Source organism: Eschscholzia californica, unplaced genomic scaffold, assembly GCF_041429995.1.
Source record: "Eschscholzia californica isolate CP2 unplaced genomic scaffold, dmEscCali1.0.p SCAF_3, whole genome shotgun sequence".
NCBI lineage: Eukaryota > Viridiplantae > Streptophyta > Magnoliopsida > Ranunculales > Papaveraceae > Eschscholzia > Eschscholzia californica.
In genome coordinates, this window is record NW_028238420.1 from 505,143 (window position 1) to 524,314 (window position 19,172).

The 19,172-nt window shown below is 36.5% G+C and overlaps 2 protein-coding genes and 1 pseudogene across 7 annotated transcripts in view; 2 read left to right on the top strand and 1 right to left on the bottom strand.

The window, feature by feature from the left end:
* Nucleotides 1-8,732, bottom strand: part of LOC147547414 (uncharacterized) — a 74,101-nt gene extending 65,369 nt beyond the window's left edge. Inside the window, exons 1-7 of one of the 4 annotated variants that reach the window (XM_086665549.1) lie at nt 8,503-8,732; nt 8,195-8,356; nt 8,029-8,115; nt 7,795-7,884; nt 7,207-7,392; nt 6,717-6,810; nt 6,161-6,543 (exon numbers count right to left, since the gene is read on the bottom strand). In XM_086665549.1, coding sequence (XP_086521675.1) covers nt 6,727-6,810; nt 7,207-7,392; nt 7,795-7,884; nt 8,029-8,115; nt 8,195-8,356; nt 8,503-8,658 — 765 coding nt within the window. In that variant the 5' untranslated portion in view covers nt 8,659-8,732 and the 3' untranslated portion in view covers nt 6,161-6,543; nt 6,717-6,726. Of the gene's footprint in view, nt 1-6,160; nt 6,544-6,683; nt 6,811-7,206; nt 7,393-7,794; nt 7,885-8,028; nt 8,116-8,194; nt 8,357-8,502 lie in introns of those variants that run through there. The other 3 variants (XM_086665547.1, XM_086665548.1, XM_086665545.1) reach the window with 3 other exon arrangements.
* The window catches only part of LOC147547415 (putative pentatricopeptide repeat-containing protein At2g01510), a 60,267-nt gene extending 46,730 nt beyond the window's left edge, over nt 1-13,537 (top strand). Inside the window, exons 1-2 of one of the 2 annotated variants that reach the window (XM_086665539.1) lie at nt 9,995-10,134; nt 10,187-13,537. In XM_086665539.1, coding sequence (XP_086521665.1) covers nt 10,561-12,993 — 2,433 coding nt within the window. In that variant the 5' untranslated portion in view covers nt 9,995-10,134; nt 10,187-10,560 and the 3' untranslated portion in view covers nt 12,994-13,537. Of the gene's footprint in view, nt 1-9,994; nt 10,135-10,186 lie in introns of those variants that run through there. The other variant, XM_086665540.1, reaches the window with a different exon arrangement.
* LOC147547417 (ADP-ribosylation factor GTPase-activating protein AGD3-like) lies at nt 13,129-19,112 on the top strand (annotated as a pseudogene). The gene is made up of 12 exons (XR_015236783.1): nt 13,129-13,441; nt 13,878-13,943; nt 14,048-14,291; nt 14,447-14,488; nt 15,286-15,510; nt 15,599-15,730; nt 15,833-16,028; nt 16,212-16,322; nt 16,361-16,707; nt 17,074-17,361; nt 17,668-18,138; nt 18,875-19,112. The product of XR_015236783.1 is annotated as an ADP-ribosylation factor GTPase-activating protein AGD3-like (transcript).
* Nucleotides 19,113-19,172: the final 60 nt, after the last annotated feature.

Sequence of the window (19,172 nt, forward strand, 5' to 3'; positions counted from 1 at the left end):
ATCCAATTCTATCTTATCATTAAACAAGATATGACAGAAGAATTGGACTACGCATAATTAGTATTTTGCATCTCAAAGACAAGAAAAATGTTTTCAAAACATACTCAGCTCATCCCTATATGCAAATTGGATATTCTTATCAAGTTTATATGTTTTAGTCATTTTTTTATACTAATTTACTTGCTAAGGCAAACAATTAATTTTTATAGCTAGTGTAAAAAGGGCCTCAAATTTTTCTTAGCTTTAGGCCCCCAAACTACTTGGGCCGCCCCTGTTCGCGATACAACTCAATTTTATACTGATCGAGAAGATGAAAGAAAATTTATCAAGTTTATAAAATTCCACTCTTCGAAGGTCAATTTCATATAAATTTCTGGATTCAACACATGGAAGATTGGTTCAGAAATCAAAAAGTTCAAGACATAGATAAAGTTTTTTTGGTTGAGCAACATATGTCCGAAAGAATCTATGAAGAATTCAATGCACCGCAATGGAGACTCATTGATCAAGGTAAACAATTCATAGATAATTGGGTTATATTAAAAAGTACCCTCATGTATGATTTTCTTCCTCTCGATGAATATTTGTCATGGGTCGAAACAAAAATTGAATTAAGATAGTTCCCCGAAGTTACTTCAATCACTAAAATCGATGATATCGAAGGAGAAGTTCTGGAAAAAAGGAACAAAATTCAGTCTGACCTAAATCCTAGCCGAGATATGAAACATCCATGTCTGACCAAATTTTATGTTTCATACGAAATCCAGGGAGACGACATCCTTGTTTTAAATCATAAAAATTTTACACCACCATCGTCTCCTCTTGTTTCAGAAAATCAAGGAAACTTTTTCCTCCACCCTAGCGAAACCGAATTTAACACTCAAACCCTAATCGGAAATTTCACCATCTCTCCATTAGGACACACCAATCGTCCCTCCTATATTGGTCCTACCCACAACACACATCACCCTAATCAACTACCTGTTCACCCAACAATACTAGGACCAAACAATTCTAATTTTCCCACAAACAATTTCTCTTCACATTACCCGAGTGTTAAACCACTAAACCTTAAAATCTATGACCACCCTTCGTCCCGATACCAGCTCACAACCGACAAACCCCTTCACCATAACAAGATCGTTTGCACATCACCTCAATTGTCATATTATTCTGTTAGGAACGGAATTCTGGAATTAGGGTTTCCTGGCGATGGTTATCACTATATTCTTCATATGGGCGAAACTAAGAAGAGTGGAGGTGGTTCTGCATATTATGAGAACAGTAAAACACAGCTTGATCAAGTTCCTCTTGATGTAAATATTTTTACCAAAATGAACCTAAAGTAGGAATTAAATATTTTTACCAAAATGAACCTAAATTAAAAATATTTAGGGTATTTAATTTGCATGTAGTACAGAGCCACATTTTCGGAGTTTGTTTCAGGCCACCAAAATGTCAGGGTCGACCTTGTTCTAGACTACCCATTCGAATACTCTGAATTCTAAACCCAAAAAATCCAACTCCTCAATTTCATGGTCCACCGCCACTATTAAAACTCCTCATAGAACATCGGGAGAATCTGCTCTATGTAAGCTTAAACGCTTTCTATCTGAATTTGAATCCTTATTTGAATCCATTGATCGAGTTAAACTTCTTCAACATTATGCGACATTAATTCCTCGATTCGAAGATTTGGAACATGTTAATGGATGTTAAGCTGAGGTCTGGTTGGTGGTGGAGATGGATGAATTTGGGAGAATGAGGTTTAAAGCATGTCGTAATTCGGAGATAAGTAAAGGTTTTAGTTTGATTTGGATTCAGTGATCCAAGAAGAAGATGAGTTTATTATCCAATTGAGGTGATTAATGATTAGGGGTTGTGTTGAAGATGACGGTGAGTTAAAAAAACAAAGAGTCAAAAGTGCATAATTGATTTACAAAGGTAAAATGTAAATTGTGTCAAGTATAACTTTAGAAACGGAATATTGTTAAGCGATTTCATTAAAAAAGAGTCCAAAATACAACACTGGAGAAAAGAACCAAACATCAAGTCCATTATACGAAAAAGGGATCCGAACAGCAAATTTCCCCCACTGAATATGCATTGAAAGAGGTACATGCAGGAATCTGTAGACAACACTTGGGGGGGGGCACGCTCTTTGATTACAAAGCTTGATAGATCCATTTTTTTACCATGGTCTACATTATGCTAAACAGAATCCAGATATCCTGATCAGGCCATGATCACAGATGAGGGTGTGAAGCCCATTGTTATTGACACGTTTATATGTGATTAGATTTTTGGACGAACTAATCAATGAATCCAAATCCATATAAAATCACATGATAAACCACTTGCGGTTGAATTTTGGCAAAGTTCAAGAATTAAAACCACATGTAATTTTGAACACAAGTCCAATCCAGATCCCATGGAAGTATACTGTAATAGTAATTTGTTAGTAGAATAGAAGTTTTAACAAACACTACTCAGATATTTTACCAGCAGTATAGAAATTCTGAACATCACCACACCATAAATCTACCAGCAGTATCCATAATTGCGTAAACACATAAAAAGTTATATACGACTTCCAAAATCTATTAGTAGATTTTGTAATGTCCTCCATACATCTACTAAACCAGTTTATTTATCAGAAACCAAGGTTGACGACAGCCGCCCACATATTTTGAAAGGTAACCCATTTTGATCTTGAGCTGCAACTCGGGGGGGTTTCCTTGGTTCATTTTGCTCAGCAGTTGTTATTTCCTTATTAGTAAACATGTTGTACAGCTTCCCATGGATCATCTTAAATGCTAAGCCATTATCGAGTACTCCATACCAAATAACTAGACCTGTACGCCATGTTCCGATCAATCCATTTTTTACCTAGGGACAAACAAAATAAATCAATTTGCAAATGCACCCCAAATATATGTACTGCACCTAGCTAATTCTATTCCAAAAATATATAGGGTTACCAAATTAGGGTTAAGAGTTTTATCCAAAAATAAATAGTAGGAATTCTTACTGGTTTCTTTTTCCTTGATGCATTATTGACCCAATCAACAACAACAAGAGTTGAGAGGATTAAGTTAGGGTTACGTGTAAGTTCCAATTTCGTCAGCATCCATAGTCTCTCCAACTCGAAGCTTTGTTGTCTGAAATGCAATGCATTGCGATTTTTCCACCATATCCATAACAGATAAGTGAACTTGTACGAAACTCCATTAGTTGCTTCTCCTTTATTTAATATATCTTGTAAATTTTGTATAGGGTCTAACCCTAACTGTAATAAATCTGGATCATTAGTAATACCAATAAGATTTATGAATTTAAGGCAAGAACCAAATAAATGCGATATATTTTCTACTTCCTGGATATTGCACAGTTTACAGTCTGGATTGATATGTTGCATTCGTCTATTTATTTTGCCAAAGTAGCCACCCATTATGCAGTAATTTCATATAAACACTTGTATATTTTAGTTCATTTAAGTTTTTTTCCAAAGCTTGTTCCATGGAAAATTCTGTGATATTTAAATTACGACACAGTTTGACTATAATATCTTTAACGAAATCATACAAAAGGTATTATGCAAGAATTTACGCATAAATATTTTATTTGTATTTATTTTAAAAAAAGTTAAATACCATAACGCAATTATGTATCAAAAGTAGCTTGCTAGAATGCTACAATGGACAGTAACGATAATTTGGTTGAAAAAACTATGAATTTCAAGAAGCATTTGAATAACAAAATAAATATGTGATTCATAGAGATATAAAAATAAAAAATATATTTTTCGCATGAATACATACAAAAAATTAAAGAAAGAAATATATATTTCAAAATAAAAAATAATAGTTTTCATAAGGAAAGGCTGCCCTAAGAATATACTAGGTTAATCTAGTACTAAGGACCTGGCCCAAACGACATGGAGTGCCCCAAGTAAATATGAGACAAAATTAAATAATTAAGGTGGGTAGAGAGATTTGAAGTTTTGAACTAGGGAGTCGAACTTGTTTTAGTTTTACAGTTTTTGATATATGATGCTTCTTGTCCTTACCATCATTGAAAAGGGGCCCCAAGGGGTGAGGGGGCCCTGTGCGGCCGCACATGTGGCACCCCCTTCACATAAGCTCCTGCCTAGTATTATTACATTTTGAATTGAATAAACTCTGTAAATATTACAAACTATGAATGTTAATGTCGATGGTAAGGTTTTAATGAGGCAGATTATGTAGGCATCAAAGATGAACAGATAAATAAAATTTTTGCTCTTTTCCTTTCACTACGGTTTTGACCCATTGAGTTTTCCTAGTAAGATTTTAATGAGGCAATTTATGATGTGGTTGACATCTAGGGGAAGTTTTATAAATATTTGATTCATGATGGATGACAACCACACTTTGTAACTCTCACCGCCATAAGTTTTCCACCATTATTTTGTATTCAATCACCATTATTGTGTGACTCTCTATTGATTATGTAACTCATCTAGGGGCCTATATAAAGGGGTCCATTTCTAGTGAATAAGATGTATCAATGAATCAAAGTACCAATGTAGAAATCAATGTATAAAAATGTTAAAGTAGAGAAATTCTCCACAGACATGAGAATACAATCTAGTTCTTCTTGTCTACTATCAATTGGCCCATATTTCCGTCATTTTTCTTCTTCCCCTCTTTTATTTTTCACAACAAAATATTTTAAACTCTAACGGTCATATAATGAATTTTTAAAGTCATCTTAAGGAGCATGAGAATCTATAGATGCGCTTACGAGTATGTTTCTTTCATTACAACGGCTTCACGAGATCTAATTTTGTTGAGACAGTATGTATGTGTTCGTGGGTATCAATTTTTTTTCCTTTTTGCTTAAAAATTGTGCCCAGTCTCTAGGAAGGGATCCCATCTATAGAGATTTTTTTCATTTGAAACCCAATCACCGACAACCGTGATGTTCGACCATCTTCAAGTGCAGTGTTGACCCAAATATGAAGACCGGTGATTTTGATTTAAGTAATTTTTTATTTTGATGTTTTGGTATGTGCACCCCAATTGATAGTGTATTTGTGTTTAATAGAAGAGAGATGTGAATACTTGAAAAGTTAACGACCTGGGGTCTTAGACATCGGGCCATAACAGTAGTTCTTACAATGTTGTCGACGGTGATGGGAAGAATGACAACCAGCATTAGTCTTAACCATGATGTGTCATGTCTCTTAAAACGAGATGACGCATCAATGTCGTTGATGTATGACGTTTGTTGAGATTTCCTAAAAGTGGATGTACATGCAAGTTCATATGAACTGTTGGGATGTTGACTACTATTAACGGTAATCGCTACACTTGGCATTGATACATCAAAGATGTCATAAGCTCGATAACCGTCCATTCAAACTTTATTAAAATCGGACCTATAGCCCAACTAAACTATGGCATAAAGCCTAACTACATTATTTATACCCCTAATAATCCTATCTCAAATAACTAAAGACTCCACCTTCTCTGGGATTCGAACGTGAGACCTCCAGGACTTTCTGAAGTTTATGTCAACACCTTAGACCACTTGAGCTACTAACTGTTGACGGCGCCTAGAGATTTGACTCTGGTGCACCTTATGTGCCTTAAATTATCAGTTGACATTTAATGATACTGAAAAGTAGTTTTTAGCCTTTGTTGGGCTATATAACTAACGTCCAAGGTTTTCACCGTTTAAAAGACTAGTCATCTAGTCCAGTTGGTGCTCAATCCCCTAACCTAAGACAGACCTAATCTAAATGTCCAGTCTAGTTTGCAAAACAGGTAAAGGTCAAAGCCGCCAAAATGGTTGGTTATGCTTATGCACATTAAAACTTGTTTAAAATTTTGTTATACACATTCAAACTTGTTTTAACGTCTATTCATTTTATCTCTTTGAATAGTTTGTCGTCTGGGCATGGATGTTCCTATTTGGACATCTTGTATTTATGTTCTTAATTTCCTGCCGTGGATAATCTCATAACACTCGAAACTTCAAAATTTCTCCTAATCACTTTTTCATTCGATCATAAGTATCAAAGAAAAAAATTCATCTATTCAAATGTAATTTTGAACACAATTCCAATCCAGATCCCATGGAAGAACAAAACACACTACTATAAAAAAAAAAATCATGGCTAATAATATCTCACAACTTTTCATTATGAGACGCAGGGGAGTAATATTGTAATAGTAATTTGGTAGTAGCATAGAACTTTTAACGAACACTACTCAGATATTTTACCAGTAGTAAAGAAATTCTGAACATCACCGAAAGATAAATCTACCAGCAGTATCCGTAATTGTATAAACACATAAAAAGTGATATACGACTTCCAAAATCTATTAGTCGATTTTGTAATGTCCTCGCTACATCTACCAAACCAGTTTATTTATCAGAAACCAAGGTTGACGACAGCCGCCCACATATTCTTAAAGGTAACCCATTAGCTAGTTGCCCATATATATATATAGTGGTGATATCCCAGCCTTGTACTAATCATTGCGTTTTATTTTCCTAGTCAAAAAATAAATCAAATCACAAGTTACAAATTGAATGTAATTACATACTACACCTAATTCTACCTCAAGAACATAACATATGTTATCACATTTGGGCTTATAGTTGGTTATCAAAATAAGAAATAAAAAGGTTACCAGTAGTCGTTAAAGAGCTGCAAACGAACCTACTTTACTTTAGTTAATTCTCTACTTGTTTGTGAGATGCCTCCCTTTTTTCTGAAAGTTGTTTCTGTATATTGTTCTTCTCCGACGAAGCCGACATCTACATATTTCAATTTCAATAGATTTTGAGTTTGAAACCAAAATGCGGATGTTATATATACATAAATAAACCCTAGATCAAGAGGACACAGAAAACCATGTTTCATTTAAGAAACTGCCACTATGACTCTCTTTTGAGTAGGAACACCTTATTTCTACTTATCAGCTCAAACATGATTTGGAAAATACTCCTTTGCAGCAACCTTCACTTGATAAAAGGAAGGTCTACGAAATAAAGTGATCAGGTAGTCCAACAAGTATTAGATCCGTAAGCATCAAAATCAATTGACAATGAATGATAAAGTGGTCCTAGTCATATATTTTTTTACTAACAAATATACCTACCAGCATTCATAAATTTTAAAACAAATAATTAAGTAAGAATTCCAGCATGAACCTGTTGATCTTGAGCTGCAACTTGGGGGGGTTTCCTTGGTTCATTTTGCTCAGCAGTTGTTATTTCCTTATTAGTAAAGATGTTGTACAGCTTCCCATGGATCATCTTATACAGTAAGCCATTACTTAGTACTCCATACCAAATAATTGGACCTTTACGCCATGTTCCGATCAATCCATTTTTTACCTAGGGACAAACAAAATAAATCAATTTGCAAATGCACCCCAAATATATACAGCACCTAGCTAATTCTATTCCAAAAATATATAGGGTTACCAAATTAGGGTTAAGAGTTTTATCCATAAAGTATGGTTAACATAGACCCCCGCAAAGTCCATAATTCCTATCGATAATTCTTACTGGTTTCTTATTCTAGTTTCCATGCTGGTAGATTGACCAGGAACTTAGTAGTCAAGAGTACTCTAATCTGGTGTATTATCCTCAAATCAACAATCACCACAAATGTAATTTGGACATGATCTCGTCAATAATAATAGGGTTCTCTCTATAGATGGTATACAAGTCTTATTAGCATCACCACAAGAGAATTCTAAGACAATAAAAAAAAAAATTAGTAGGAATTCTTACTGGTTTCTTTTTCATTGATGCATTGTTGACACTTGTTCCCTTTTTAGAAACAGGGTCTGAAGTCTTCTTCCTGATCATTCCCTTCTTTTTCTAGAAAAATAAAAACCCTAATTAGATCATTCCACTCCTAAGTCTATCTCAAGAATAGATAACAACAGAAGATACAAGAATTAGGGTTAATCGTTGTTGTAAACAAAAATATATGAATCATTCTTTTGGTTAGCTGATTCTTACTTGCAATTCTTTCCGTAATTCTTTCCTTCTTTCTGCTCGTCTTTGCAGTCTGTTCTTTTTCGGCACAGAGGGCGACATAATAGGGTTCTATATAGATAGCATACAAGTCTTAGCATCACCACAAGAGAATTCTAAGACAATAAAAAAAATTAGTAGGAATTCTTACTGGTTTCTTTTCCATTGATGCATTGTTGACCCTAGGTACCATTCCGTGGATAGAAGGCTCATCTTGAGCAGCAGAAACCTGTTGTGATGCCAGGTTGATACTTGTTTCCTCGTTAGATACAGGGTCTGAAGTCTTCTTCCTGATCATCATACCCTTCTTTTTCTAGAAAATAAAAACCCTAATTAGATCATTCCACTCCTCCTAAGTCTATCTCAAGAATAGATAACAACAGAAGATACAAGAATTAGGGTTAATCGTTGTTATAAACAAAAATATATGAATCATTCTTTTGGTTAGCTGATTCTTACTAGTTGTTTCCGTAATTCTTTCCTTTTTTCTGCTCGTCTTTGCAGTCTGTTCTTCTTTTCCGGCACAAGTCTGTTCTTCTTTTCCGGCACAGACGGCGACATCTTCACTTTCAATAGGTTTTGAGTGTTTGGTTTATGATCCACTTCAATTCTCATGGTTTATATATAACGAAAATGATTCAGAGACCCAAAAATGGAAGGGTATATAAGGTTCAGCCCAGTCCAAATCCAAAATTGAGTTTCCAGTCCAAAATGTGAATTTTTTTTTTTTTTTTTTTTTTAACGGTCGATTCCATTAATCACAGAAAAGTCTATTACAACAAGTAAAGAAAATATGTTAACAACATAATATAACTCTTTAATTAATCCCAGGGACCAATTCGAGTCTCTTATTACAGCTGCCGCTGAAGCTCCCTCATATCTAAACGCACCATCAACGTTCACTTTGAGGCATCCATGAGAAGGAGGTTCCCAAGTCTGTACCTGTGAATCAACAACAACAAGAGTTGAGAGGATTAAGTTACGTGTAAGTTCCAATTTCGTCAGTATCCATAGTCTCTCCAACTCGAAACTTTGTTGTCTGAAATGCAATACATTGCGATTTTTCCATCATATCCAAACTCCATTAGCTGCTTCTCATTTATTTAATATATCCTGTAAATTTTGTATAGGGTCTAACCCTAACTGTAATAAATCTGGATCATTAGTAATACCAATAAGATTTATGAATCTAGGGCAAGAACTAAATAATTGCGATATATTTTCTACTTCCTGGATATTGCACAGTTTACAGTCCGGATCGATATGTTGCATTCGTCTATTTATGTTTGTCAAAGTAGCCACTCCATTCTGCAGTAATTTCCATATAAACACTTGTATATTTTGGTCCATTTAAGTTTTTTCCCAAAGCTTGTTCCATGGAAAATTCTGTAAATGCCCTGGTAAAATTGAAGGCTTTTTAATGAGTGAATAGTATGATTTTGTCGAGAAATTACCTTTTTCTGTTGGTCACTATATCAGACAGTCACTAAAATTATTGTCTAAAACTTGCCTTTTTTTATTTTATCTTTTAATATTTCTCTAAAAAATTCGGAAGTTGCTTCATCCATGGTGGTTTGCAACAGTGAAAATACTTTGTGGCTTTAGAGATGAGTGTAAAAACAATGTAGGGATGTTGTACAGTTTCGAGGAACTTCATGTTACTAATGGTCGTCGGTGATGGATGACAATTTGGAAGTTGCTTCATCCCTGTTGGACTTTAGGCCATAGTTTAGTTGGACTTTAGACCAGTTCTTGTAAGAGTTTGAATCAAGTTGTTGTCGTGCTTATCACATTACCGGTTCTTGTAAGAGTTTGGATCAAGTTGTTGCCGTGTTTATCACATCTTTGATGTATCAATGTCATTGTAATGACTATTGTAGATCGTAGTCAATTTCCCAAAAATAAAAGTCATTTTCTTAAGTTAAAATCGGCCCATGGAAAAAAGATATACTATTAAAGAATATATTGGGAGGCTGATACACGGTTCGTGGCATTTTTTATCGACTTGAAGCAGACAATGGTTGCAGAGTAACAATGGCAAATTAATGATCTTCTGATAAGTTGTAAACGGGTAATAAAAGCGGGAAGAAAGCAATGTTAGTGTTGTCCTCGTACAGTCAAATTCACAAGTATATTTCTTCAGCAATCAAACATATTCCTGCTAATTCTTGTATCTCATGCATAATTCATATCATTGAACACATTGAAGCTATCTGCTTGTGGGAGCATCAAATGGAAAGTCTGAGAGCAAAAACAATAACACCAACACTTGGTATGAGTTGGCTCAAGCCCTCGTTCTCCCATTTCGGTTACATTTGCAGGTCCAAACAAGTATCGGTCCAAACAAGTTCACATTACAGAGAAGATTTACAGCCATGATTGAGATTGAATATAAATTTTGAGGGATACCCATTTGATTTTCAGACCACTGAAAGAATTTGAGTAGGATCACTAACCTGGTTTTGACTTAGTAACTACCTTAAGGTATTTCTGGGTTTAGCTTCTTGGGTATATCTGATGAAAAATGGAGTCTTTTTCGTGTTTCAGAGGTTTTTTTCCCACTCATCAACTAAAGTTAAGCGAAATGTGGTGGACGCTCAAATGGTTAAAACTGGTTTCGACCCAAAAATATGCCGCTCAAATTCTATCTTGGAAGATTGCCTCAGAGGAGGTAATTTATCTCAAGCACGTCAACTGTTCGATCAAATGTCTAAAAGAAACATTATCTCTACCAATACAATAATTTCAGGTTATGTCAAGTCTGGTGATCTCTCTGGTGCAAGAGAATTGTTTGATCGGACAACTGATCGAAACACGGTTACATGGACTATTTTGATCGGTGGGTATTCACAGTTTAATCAAATCAATCAAGTATTCGAGCTTTTCTCTGAAATGCGGAAATTCGGAACCGACCCAGATCATATTACCTTTGTTACTGTTTTATCAGCTTGTAATGATCCTGTAACCATGAACCAAGAAACTCAAATTCATACCTTAGTTGTTAAGATGGGCTATAACTCAACCATTCTTGTTTGCAATACATTACTTGATTCATACTGCAAATCTCGCTGCCTAGATTCGGCTTCTAGGCTCTTCGAGGAGATGGTAGAGAGAGATTGTGTTACATTCAATGCAATGATAACTGGATATGCAAAAGATGGGTTGAACGGGAAAGCACTGAAACTCTTTGTGGAAATGCAGAGTTTGGGATTGGAGCCTTCCGAGTTCACATTCGCGGCTATCTTATGTGCTAGTGTGGGATTAAATGACTTGAAAGTTGGACAACAGATCCATAGTTTCGTCGTCAAGACAAATTTCGTTTGGAATGTTTTCGTAGGTAATGCATTGCTTGATTTTTACTCGAAAAATGACAGAGTGGTGGATGCGAAAAGATTATTCGATGAAATGCCAGAATTGGATGGTGTTTCTTACAATGTGGTCATAACGGGTTATGCGTGGAACGGGCAATTTAAAGAGTCACTAGACCTTTTTCGAAAATTACAGTTCACTAGATTTGATCGGAAGCAATTCCCTTTTGCTACTCTTCTGAGCAGTGCATCAGCTCAACTTGATCTTGAAATGGGTAGGCAAGTTCATGCCCAAGTGATTGTAACATCAGCCGAATCAGAAGTCGAGGTGAAGAATTCTCTAATTGACATGTACGCAAAATGTGGTACTTTAGAGGAAGCGAAAATGATTTTCGGGAATCATTCGAACAGGAACACTGTATCATGGACTTCCATGATATCTAGTTATGTTCAAAAAGGACTTCATGAAGAGGCTCTTAAATTATTCTTAGATATGCGTAGAGCTAATATGAGCACAGATCAAGCAACTATTGCAAGCACTTTAAAAGCTTCAGCTGATTTGGGTTCTCTTGAACTAGGGAAGCAGTTACATTCGTTTATAATCAGATCAGGGTTTATGTCAAATGTATTTTCTGGAAGTGCACTATTGGATGTGTATGCAAATTGTGGTTCGATTAATGATGCAATTAGGACCTTCGCTGAAATGCCAGAGCGTAATATAGTCTCTTGGAATGCCATGATTGCAGCATATGCTCGAAATGGAGATGGTGAGGCCACAATTAGATCTTTCAGGGAGATGGTAGAATCGGGTCTTCAACCCGACTCAGTAACATTCCTCAGTATTCTATCAGCTTGCAGTCATTGCCGACTTGTTCAAGAAGGATTACACTACTTCGAGACTATGACTGAAGTCTACAAATTCAATCCAATGAGCAAACATTATGCTTGTATGGTTGATATCTTGGGTCGAAGTGGACTGTTCTATGAACTAGAGACATTAATGGGTGAGATGCCATTTGAGCCTGACGAGATCATGTTGACATCGGTTCTAAGTTCATGCAAGATCCATGGAAACAAAGAACTGGCAGAAAAAATTGCAGTTAGGCTTTACAACATGGAACTAAGAGATGCTGGTCCTTATGTTATGATGTCGAATATATATGCAGCAGCTGGTAATTGGGATGAAGTTGGGAAGGTAAAGAAGTTGATGAAAGATCGAGGAGCAAAAAAGGTTCCAGCTCATAGTTGGGTTCAAATCAAAGGAAAGACTCACATATTCTCATCGAACGATAAAGTTCACCCACAGATGGATGATATTAAGAGAAAACTCGAAAGTTTGGCCGAACAGATGGATAAAGAAGGATATAAGGCTGATACTAGTTGTGCTCTTCACAATGTGGAAGAAGATGTTAAAGTTGAATCTCTAATGTATCACAGTGAGAGGATGGCTATTGCATTCGCCTTACTCAGTAAACCACCAGGATCACCTATACTAGTGATGAAGAATTTGAGAGCCTGTTCGGATTGCCACGCTGCGATAAAGTTGATTTCAAAGATAGAAGGGAGGGAAATAACAGTGAGGGATTCAAGCAGGTTTCATCATTTTAGAGATGGGTTGTGTTCATGTGGTGATAGTTGGTGAGTTAGTAGGGGGAATGTTGGGCCATAGCCCATCATCAAGCATGCTCAAGTTTTGGATAGGTCCATGGCGCATATTGGGCTTCGGTGACAGAAGGATGAATGGATCCCCAAATCGAAACCCTAGAGGACGGTGGTAAGGAAAGACATTGTCGGGTCAGTGTCAGTTAGAAGAAGTATCGATGCATGTGATTTTAAATCGGGGGTGTGACCTGATTGAATGAAGTGGAGACATGAATTACCTTCTCATGTACTAGTCTCCCAAGCCAGGCCAGGCCAAGCCAGCAAGCACTGCTTTAAATTATTGGAGCTCCCACCGCGTAGTGCTACTTCACATGACAAATGGACGTGTACTAGTACACTTTACACATGCTACTTTCAGGAAGTGGGTTATCGATGATAGATATATAACAAGGAGATACGTGCCAAACTTCGTTGGAAGTTATTCTTCGGTCCGTCTTATCTTTTAGCTCTCACCCATGTGTCTGGTTTAGTGTATGAAAACAAAAGTAAAAAAAAAACTAATAAATTTGGTCCCCTTTCTCAAACCCATCTCATCTTTCTTTCTTTCTTTGTTTTTTCCCTTTTCCTTTTTTTCTTGTACTTTGGAGTTAGAATTTTGCTTAAGGCTAGCCTTCTATATGACCAGGTTCATCTTGTGATTACTTTTTGCTTACCATAATTTCAACTTTGGCAAGTAGTTGCTGCAGAAGACCCTAATAAGAATGGGACTTTTATTTGGTACAAGGGCTATCTCAATGAGAAACTGAAAGCAGCATTGTTGAACCCTGATGTGAATGCTTTATGAAGGAATTCTTAGATATTTGACCCAAATACGCTATTTTACCTTCCCGTGCAATATTTTCATAAAAGGATTCTTTGTAACAGGCTCGTGAAAAGTTTTTATCGCTGAGGAAAAGTACAAGGCTGGATGTAGCAACTGTCTTGGAGGAGGTATTGTCTAAAGACTTAAATTCTTTCAAATGAACTGTCCTGTCTATTTTATGCATAAGATTATTTTATTCTTTTTGTGAGATTAATAGTGTGCAATTTGACAGGAACTCTATGCAGCAAGATCTACATTTGAGCAAGCTCGCTTTAGTTTGGTATGTACTCTTGCATCCGTTTGCATTCAGTATTGTTCTATGCTGATGTTTTATGAATGTAGCTACATCCTATAAGTTGTTGACATATCCGGTAGTCCGCGTTACCGCACTTTCCAATGTTGAGGCGAAAAAGAGGTTTGAATTTTTGGAGGCTGTTAGTGGGACGATGGATGCTCATCTTCGATACTTCAAACAGGTTGGTCTATAGGTAGCATATTCTTTCTCTATTTTCTTTTCTTTCATGGTTATCTCTTGCATTTAAATATTTCACTCTTGGGCTTTCTCTATTTTCTTTTCTTTCATGGTTATCTCTTGCATTTAAATATTTCACTCTTGGGCTTCTCAGTGCAGGGTTATGAGCTATTGCATCAGATGGAGCCTTATATCAACCAGGTTTATTAACTCATTCCCCAGAAGTTTCTTTTAAATTTGGTTAACTCTCATTTGTTTGTTTATTGTTACATTTTTAGCATTTAAAGCATCATTTTATATGGTTCATAATGAATCGCTAAAACTGTTTGGTATAGGCCGTCAAAAGTACAAGTTAACCGCTTGTCTATTGTTTCACATCTCTCTTGTTTCTTGTAGAGACTTCTCAGCTTTTAATCTACAAATTTGGTTGAAATGAAATTCTAAACCTTGGTTACCTGGAATTCTGACTGTTTTAGTATGTGATACGAGGTAGAACGTAGAAGTATGCCAATTTGGCTGTTATATGGTGAGTTCCGATTGTTTTAGATGTTCATTTCTTTTAAAACCTGGCCAAAAGATTTATGATACCTAATGAAGAGTATACCTAATGAAGAGTTGAACTGCTGGAGTACCTGAACATGGGATACGAGATTTAGAATACAAGAATCTAGGAACGGGGTAGTGGTTCATGCAACACTTGCTTATTCGAGCGTAGAGACTATCGTGCTGACTATATAGAGAGAATATTGCAAGTTTTTATGAAGACTTCGCTTTCCAAATTGTACGAAAGATCGACCAGCTTGCACTATTACATTAAAAACATGTATCGGTTTCAAAAAATGAAACATGTATCAGTAGCGAAGTTTAGTTTGCTAAGTTTTATCTGCTGTTATGTGTAATGATATTCTGGCCTCATGTTCTATATGATTATATCTAAGATGTATGAACAATTTATGTTGCTATATTCAAATTATGTTTCGGATTTTTTTGTTTGGAAGGTCTTGACTTATGCAAAACAATCAAGAGAGAGATCAGTATATGAGCAGGCAGCTCTTGCGGAGAGGATGCAAGAGTACAAAAGACAGATAGATCGAGAAAGTCGGTGGTCTTCAAATAGCTCACATGGGTCATATGGTTCTCCTAATGGTGATGAGCTGCAAAGCATTGGTCGAAGTTCACATAAAGTAATACAGGCAGTTATGCAATCTGCTGCAAGGGGAAAGGTATTTCCAAGTAAACTATTGAAACAAAAGTATGACATTGTACGTTTAAGGGATCTGCTACCTTTTCAATCTAAGACATTGTTTTCAGGTCCAAACCATCCGTCAAGGTTATCTCTCAAAACGATCTTCAAACTTGAGGGGTGATTGGAAGAGAAGGTTTTTTGTTCTTGATAGCAGAGGAATGCTGTACTACTACCGCAAACAAGGGAGCAGACCATTTGTAAGTCATTGGCTGGGAAATAGCCTCCCCTGCAGGATTTGGAATTTCCATTTTGGTTTAATACCTTTTGAACTACGGTACTAATATTGAGTTTCCTTTTAGAGCAATGGAGGTCAACTTTCCAACCAGAGGAGTCATAATTCCTCTGAGATTGGTTCTGGGCTGTTGAGCCGCTGGCTTTCTTCTCATTATCATGGTGGAGTGCATGATGAGAAGTCTGTTGCACATCATACTGTGAACCTGCTTACTTCTACAATAAAAGTTGATGTAGATCAGTCAGGTACTGTTTTAGCTATCTGCGGAACACATAAGCTTGGGGGTACTCTTACAGTTTGTTGCCTGAGATTCTCTTTGACACCCAGACTTGATTTTCCATAACCAAAAGTAATTATTTGGAATTGTATATAAGGACATTTCGTCATATATATATATATATATATATATATATATATATATATATATATATATATATATATACAAGGTACCTCAATATTTTCATTTACACAGGCAGAGAGTGCAATGGATCAAATGGACTGGATTGAACAGATCACAGGAGTTATTGCTTCACTTCTGAGTTCCCAATCACCTGAACAAGTAACTTATCTGAATTTCTATTTTCTTGTTATCATTGTTGGATAGTGAACAATCCACTGATAAGATATATTATATTTCGCTGTCTTAGTAAATGTAGATCGTTTGAGAGCTGATCTGATTTTGACAACTCAGCGATTGAAGAATACACCTCTGAGAGGAGTGTAATCAGTGGACATCACGAGCGTTCATCTAGAAATTCACAACAACACAGATATAGTGTAAAAACAGAAAAGCCAATTGATGTGCTGAGAAGAGTGCCTGGAAACAACAAGTGTGCTGATTGTAGTGCCCCAGATCCTGATTGGGCGTCATTAAACCTTGGGATTCTGGTTTGCATTGAATGTTTAGGTGTTCATCGTAATCTTGGGGTACATATATCAAAGGTATATCTTGATTGGCCATTTCTTTTTTTAAGGACCTAATGAAGAAAATGAAGCTTGAGCAGTACCTTATTAGTTTCACTTCGTTTTCTGGAAAGTGCTCTGACAATGTCAGCAATCATCCTTTATTACTTTTTGTTATCAAGCTGATATCACCAAAAAGAGGTGTTCTTTAACTTGTGATAAGTGGTGTATATCGAAATTTCCTTTAGGGAGTACGGATCCTATTTAAAAAAAAAAAAAACTACGGATCCTAATGCACTTCATGTATGATTAGGATTTTGTAAGGAAGATGAAGTTTCGTCGTCTGTCAAAGTATATGTGGGTGACCTCCTCTGGAAATAAGTAGTATTACTGCTGAACTTGCAGGTAAGGTCACTGACGCTTGATGTGAAAGTCTGGGAGCCTTCTGTTATAACATTGTTCCAGTCACTGGGTAACACGTATGCCAATTCCGTGTGGGAGGAGTTATTGCACTCAGGAAGCACTTTTCAGTCTGGGAACAACTCTAAAAGGCAAATACTCATAACTGGTATCTCTCAAAGTGTATAATATGTTACTGAATTTACAACTGGTTCTTTTTTATTGTGCAGTAGACCTAGCAAACCTAATCATTTTGATCCTATTACAGTAAAAGAGAAGTTCATTCATGCAAAGGTATTAATTGAAGCCATAAATTTATCTTTCCTGTCATTCTATTTTTCTTTTTTTTGAAAATTTGAATTAATATTAAACAAAAAGGAACTATACATTCTATTTTTCTATTATTAGATTGCAATACCGCAGAATGTGCTTTTTCATTGAACTGACAAGGGGTGTAAGCTAAAGTTCCTTTCATTCTTTGGCCACTTACGTGACATTTTTCTATGGCTTTCTCTGCTAAGTAGATAGGACACTTGCAGTAATTCTCTTACTTGGTCATTTCGGGATGTAGAGCTAAATCTTGGTATTTTTTGGCTGTAGTATGCTGAAAAACTCTTTGCTCAAAGCCGAAAGAGGATCAAAATAATCTATCGGTTAAGATGTGGGAAGTGTTTATGCCAACGACAAGAAAGCAGTGTATCGGCACATAGTTAACTGTGGGGCAGATGTCAATGCTGTGCAAAGGGAGGCACAGTTTAGCACGTCTCTACCTAATGTAGTTTTGTCGAAAGAAGAGAGTCTTAAAAGCAGCTCTAGTCGCATAATAGAAATAGATGCAGGAAGTGCTTTGAGCTCAGCAAGTACAATTGAGGAGGATCAGATTGTGGAGGAGGAATGTGTGGAGGGATGCTCCTTACTGCACCTAGCATGTCAAACAGCAGACATAGGAATGATAGAGCTCCTTCTACAGTATGGTGCCAACATAAATGCTTCTGATTCAAGGAACCAAACACCCTTACTCTATTGTGTTATTAGGGGCAGGTCTGTGTTCGCCAAACTGCTTATTACAAGGTATGATCGTTCGTCTAACCTCTTTCATGGTTCATTTAAATTTCTTTACGAACTTGTCCTTCTCCTGCAACCTCCATGAGCAATAACTCGTGTATAACTAATGTTATAGCTAATTGGTTGCTATTGTTGGTGCTTCCCACATTGGTTGTGGGAGAGGGTGGTGGTCCCTTTATAAGTGTGAGAGAAAGCTTCACCTCTTGAGCTAGCTTTTGGGGCAAAATATGCCCAAACCCACTTTGGGGCAAGTAAGGACCACGGACCGTAACCCCAATGTCCTAAACCAATTTTTTATTTTCAGAATTTTCTTACTTTTAAGCTAACTAGTTCATAAACGTTTTGTTGAATGAACACCGAGACATAGTCCAGGTGCTTACTTTAGCTTCATCCAACTGACGGTAGGGACCTTTACATGTTTGGCAAAATAGATTTAGGAGGAAAGCTGATGGATATCTCTACATCTATCAGCTTGATGTCTCTTCTTCGCGTTCATCTTTGCCCTCCACATTACACTTTTCTTGTTACCTTTGGTTGTGTTTGATAGCCACAATTCACGGGAATGAGTAAGCTTTATGAGAGTAAGCTAAGTTCAACTGTTCGATTGCATATTTCTATGGAAGTGTGACGATAGGGGTGGTTGTAATACATTTCTATATAATACACTTGTTTGCTACCTCCAAGGAATTTCTTTTGTGGGGAAATGAAATTTTTTTCAACTGAATGTGGTTGGTTGGTGCAGGGGAGCGGACCCGTTGGCTTTTGATAGAGAAGGGAAAACTGTTTTGCAACATGCTGTAGAGTCGGCCTTTAATGACGACGAAGTCTTAACTATGTTACAGGCAGCAGATATGAGCAGATGAAGTTGTGGATGAGGACAGAGTGTTATTTAAACATGTTCACACACATAAAAGTTTGGCAGTCTCATTATTTGGGGGGTGTTTCAGGTGGCCTGACTTGATGTAAACGATGGTATCCCCTGTGTAAGTTAAGACTCGCTCCCCCCGTGACAGAGTAAAAGATATCGGTTCGTGGATGAG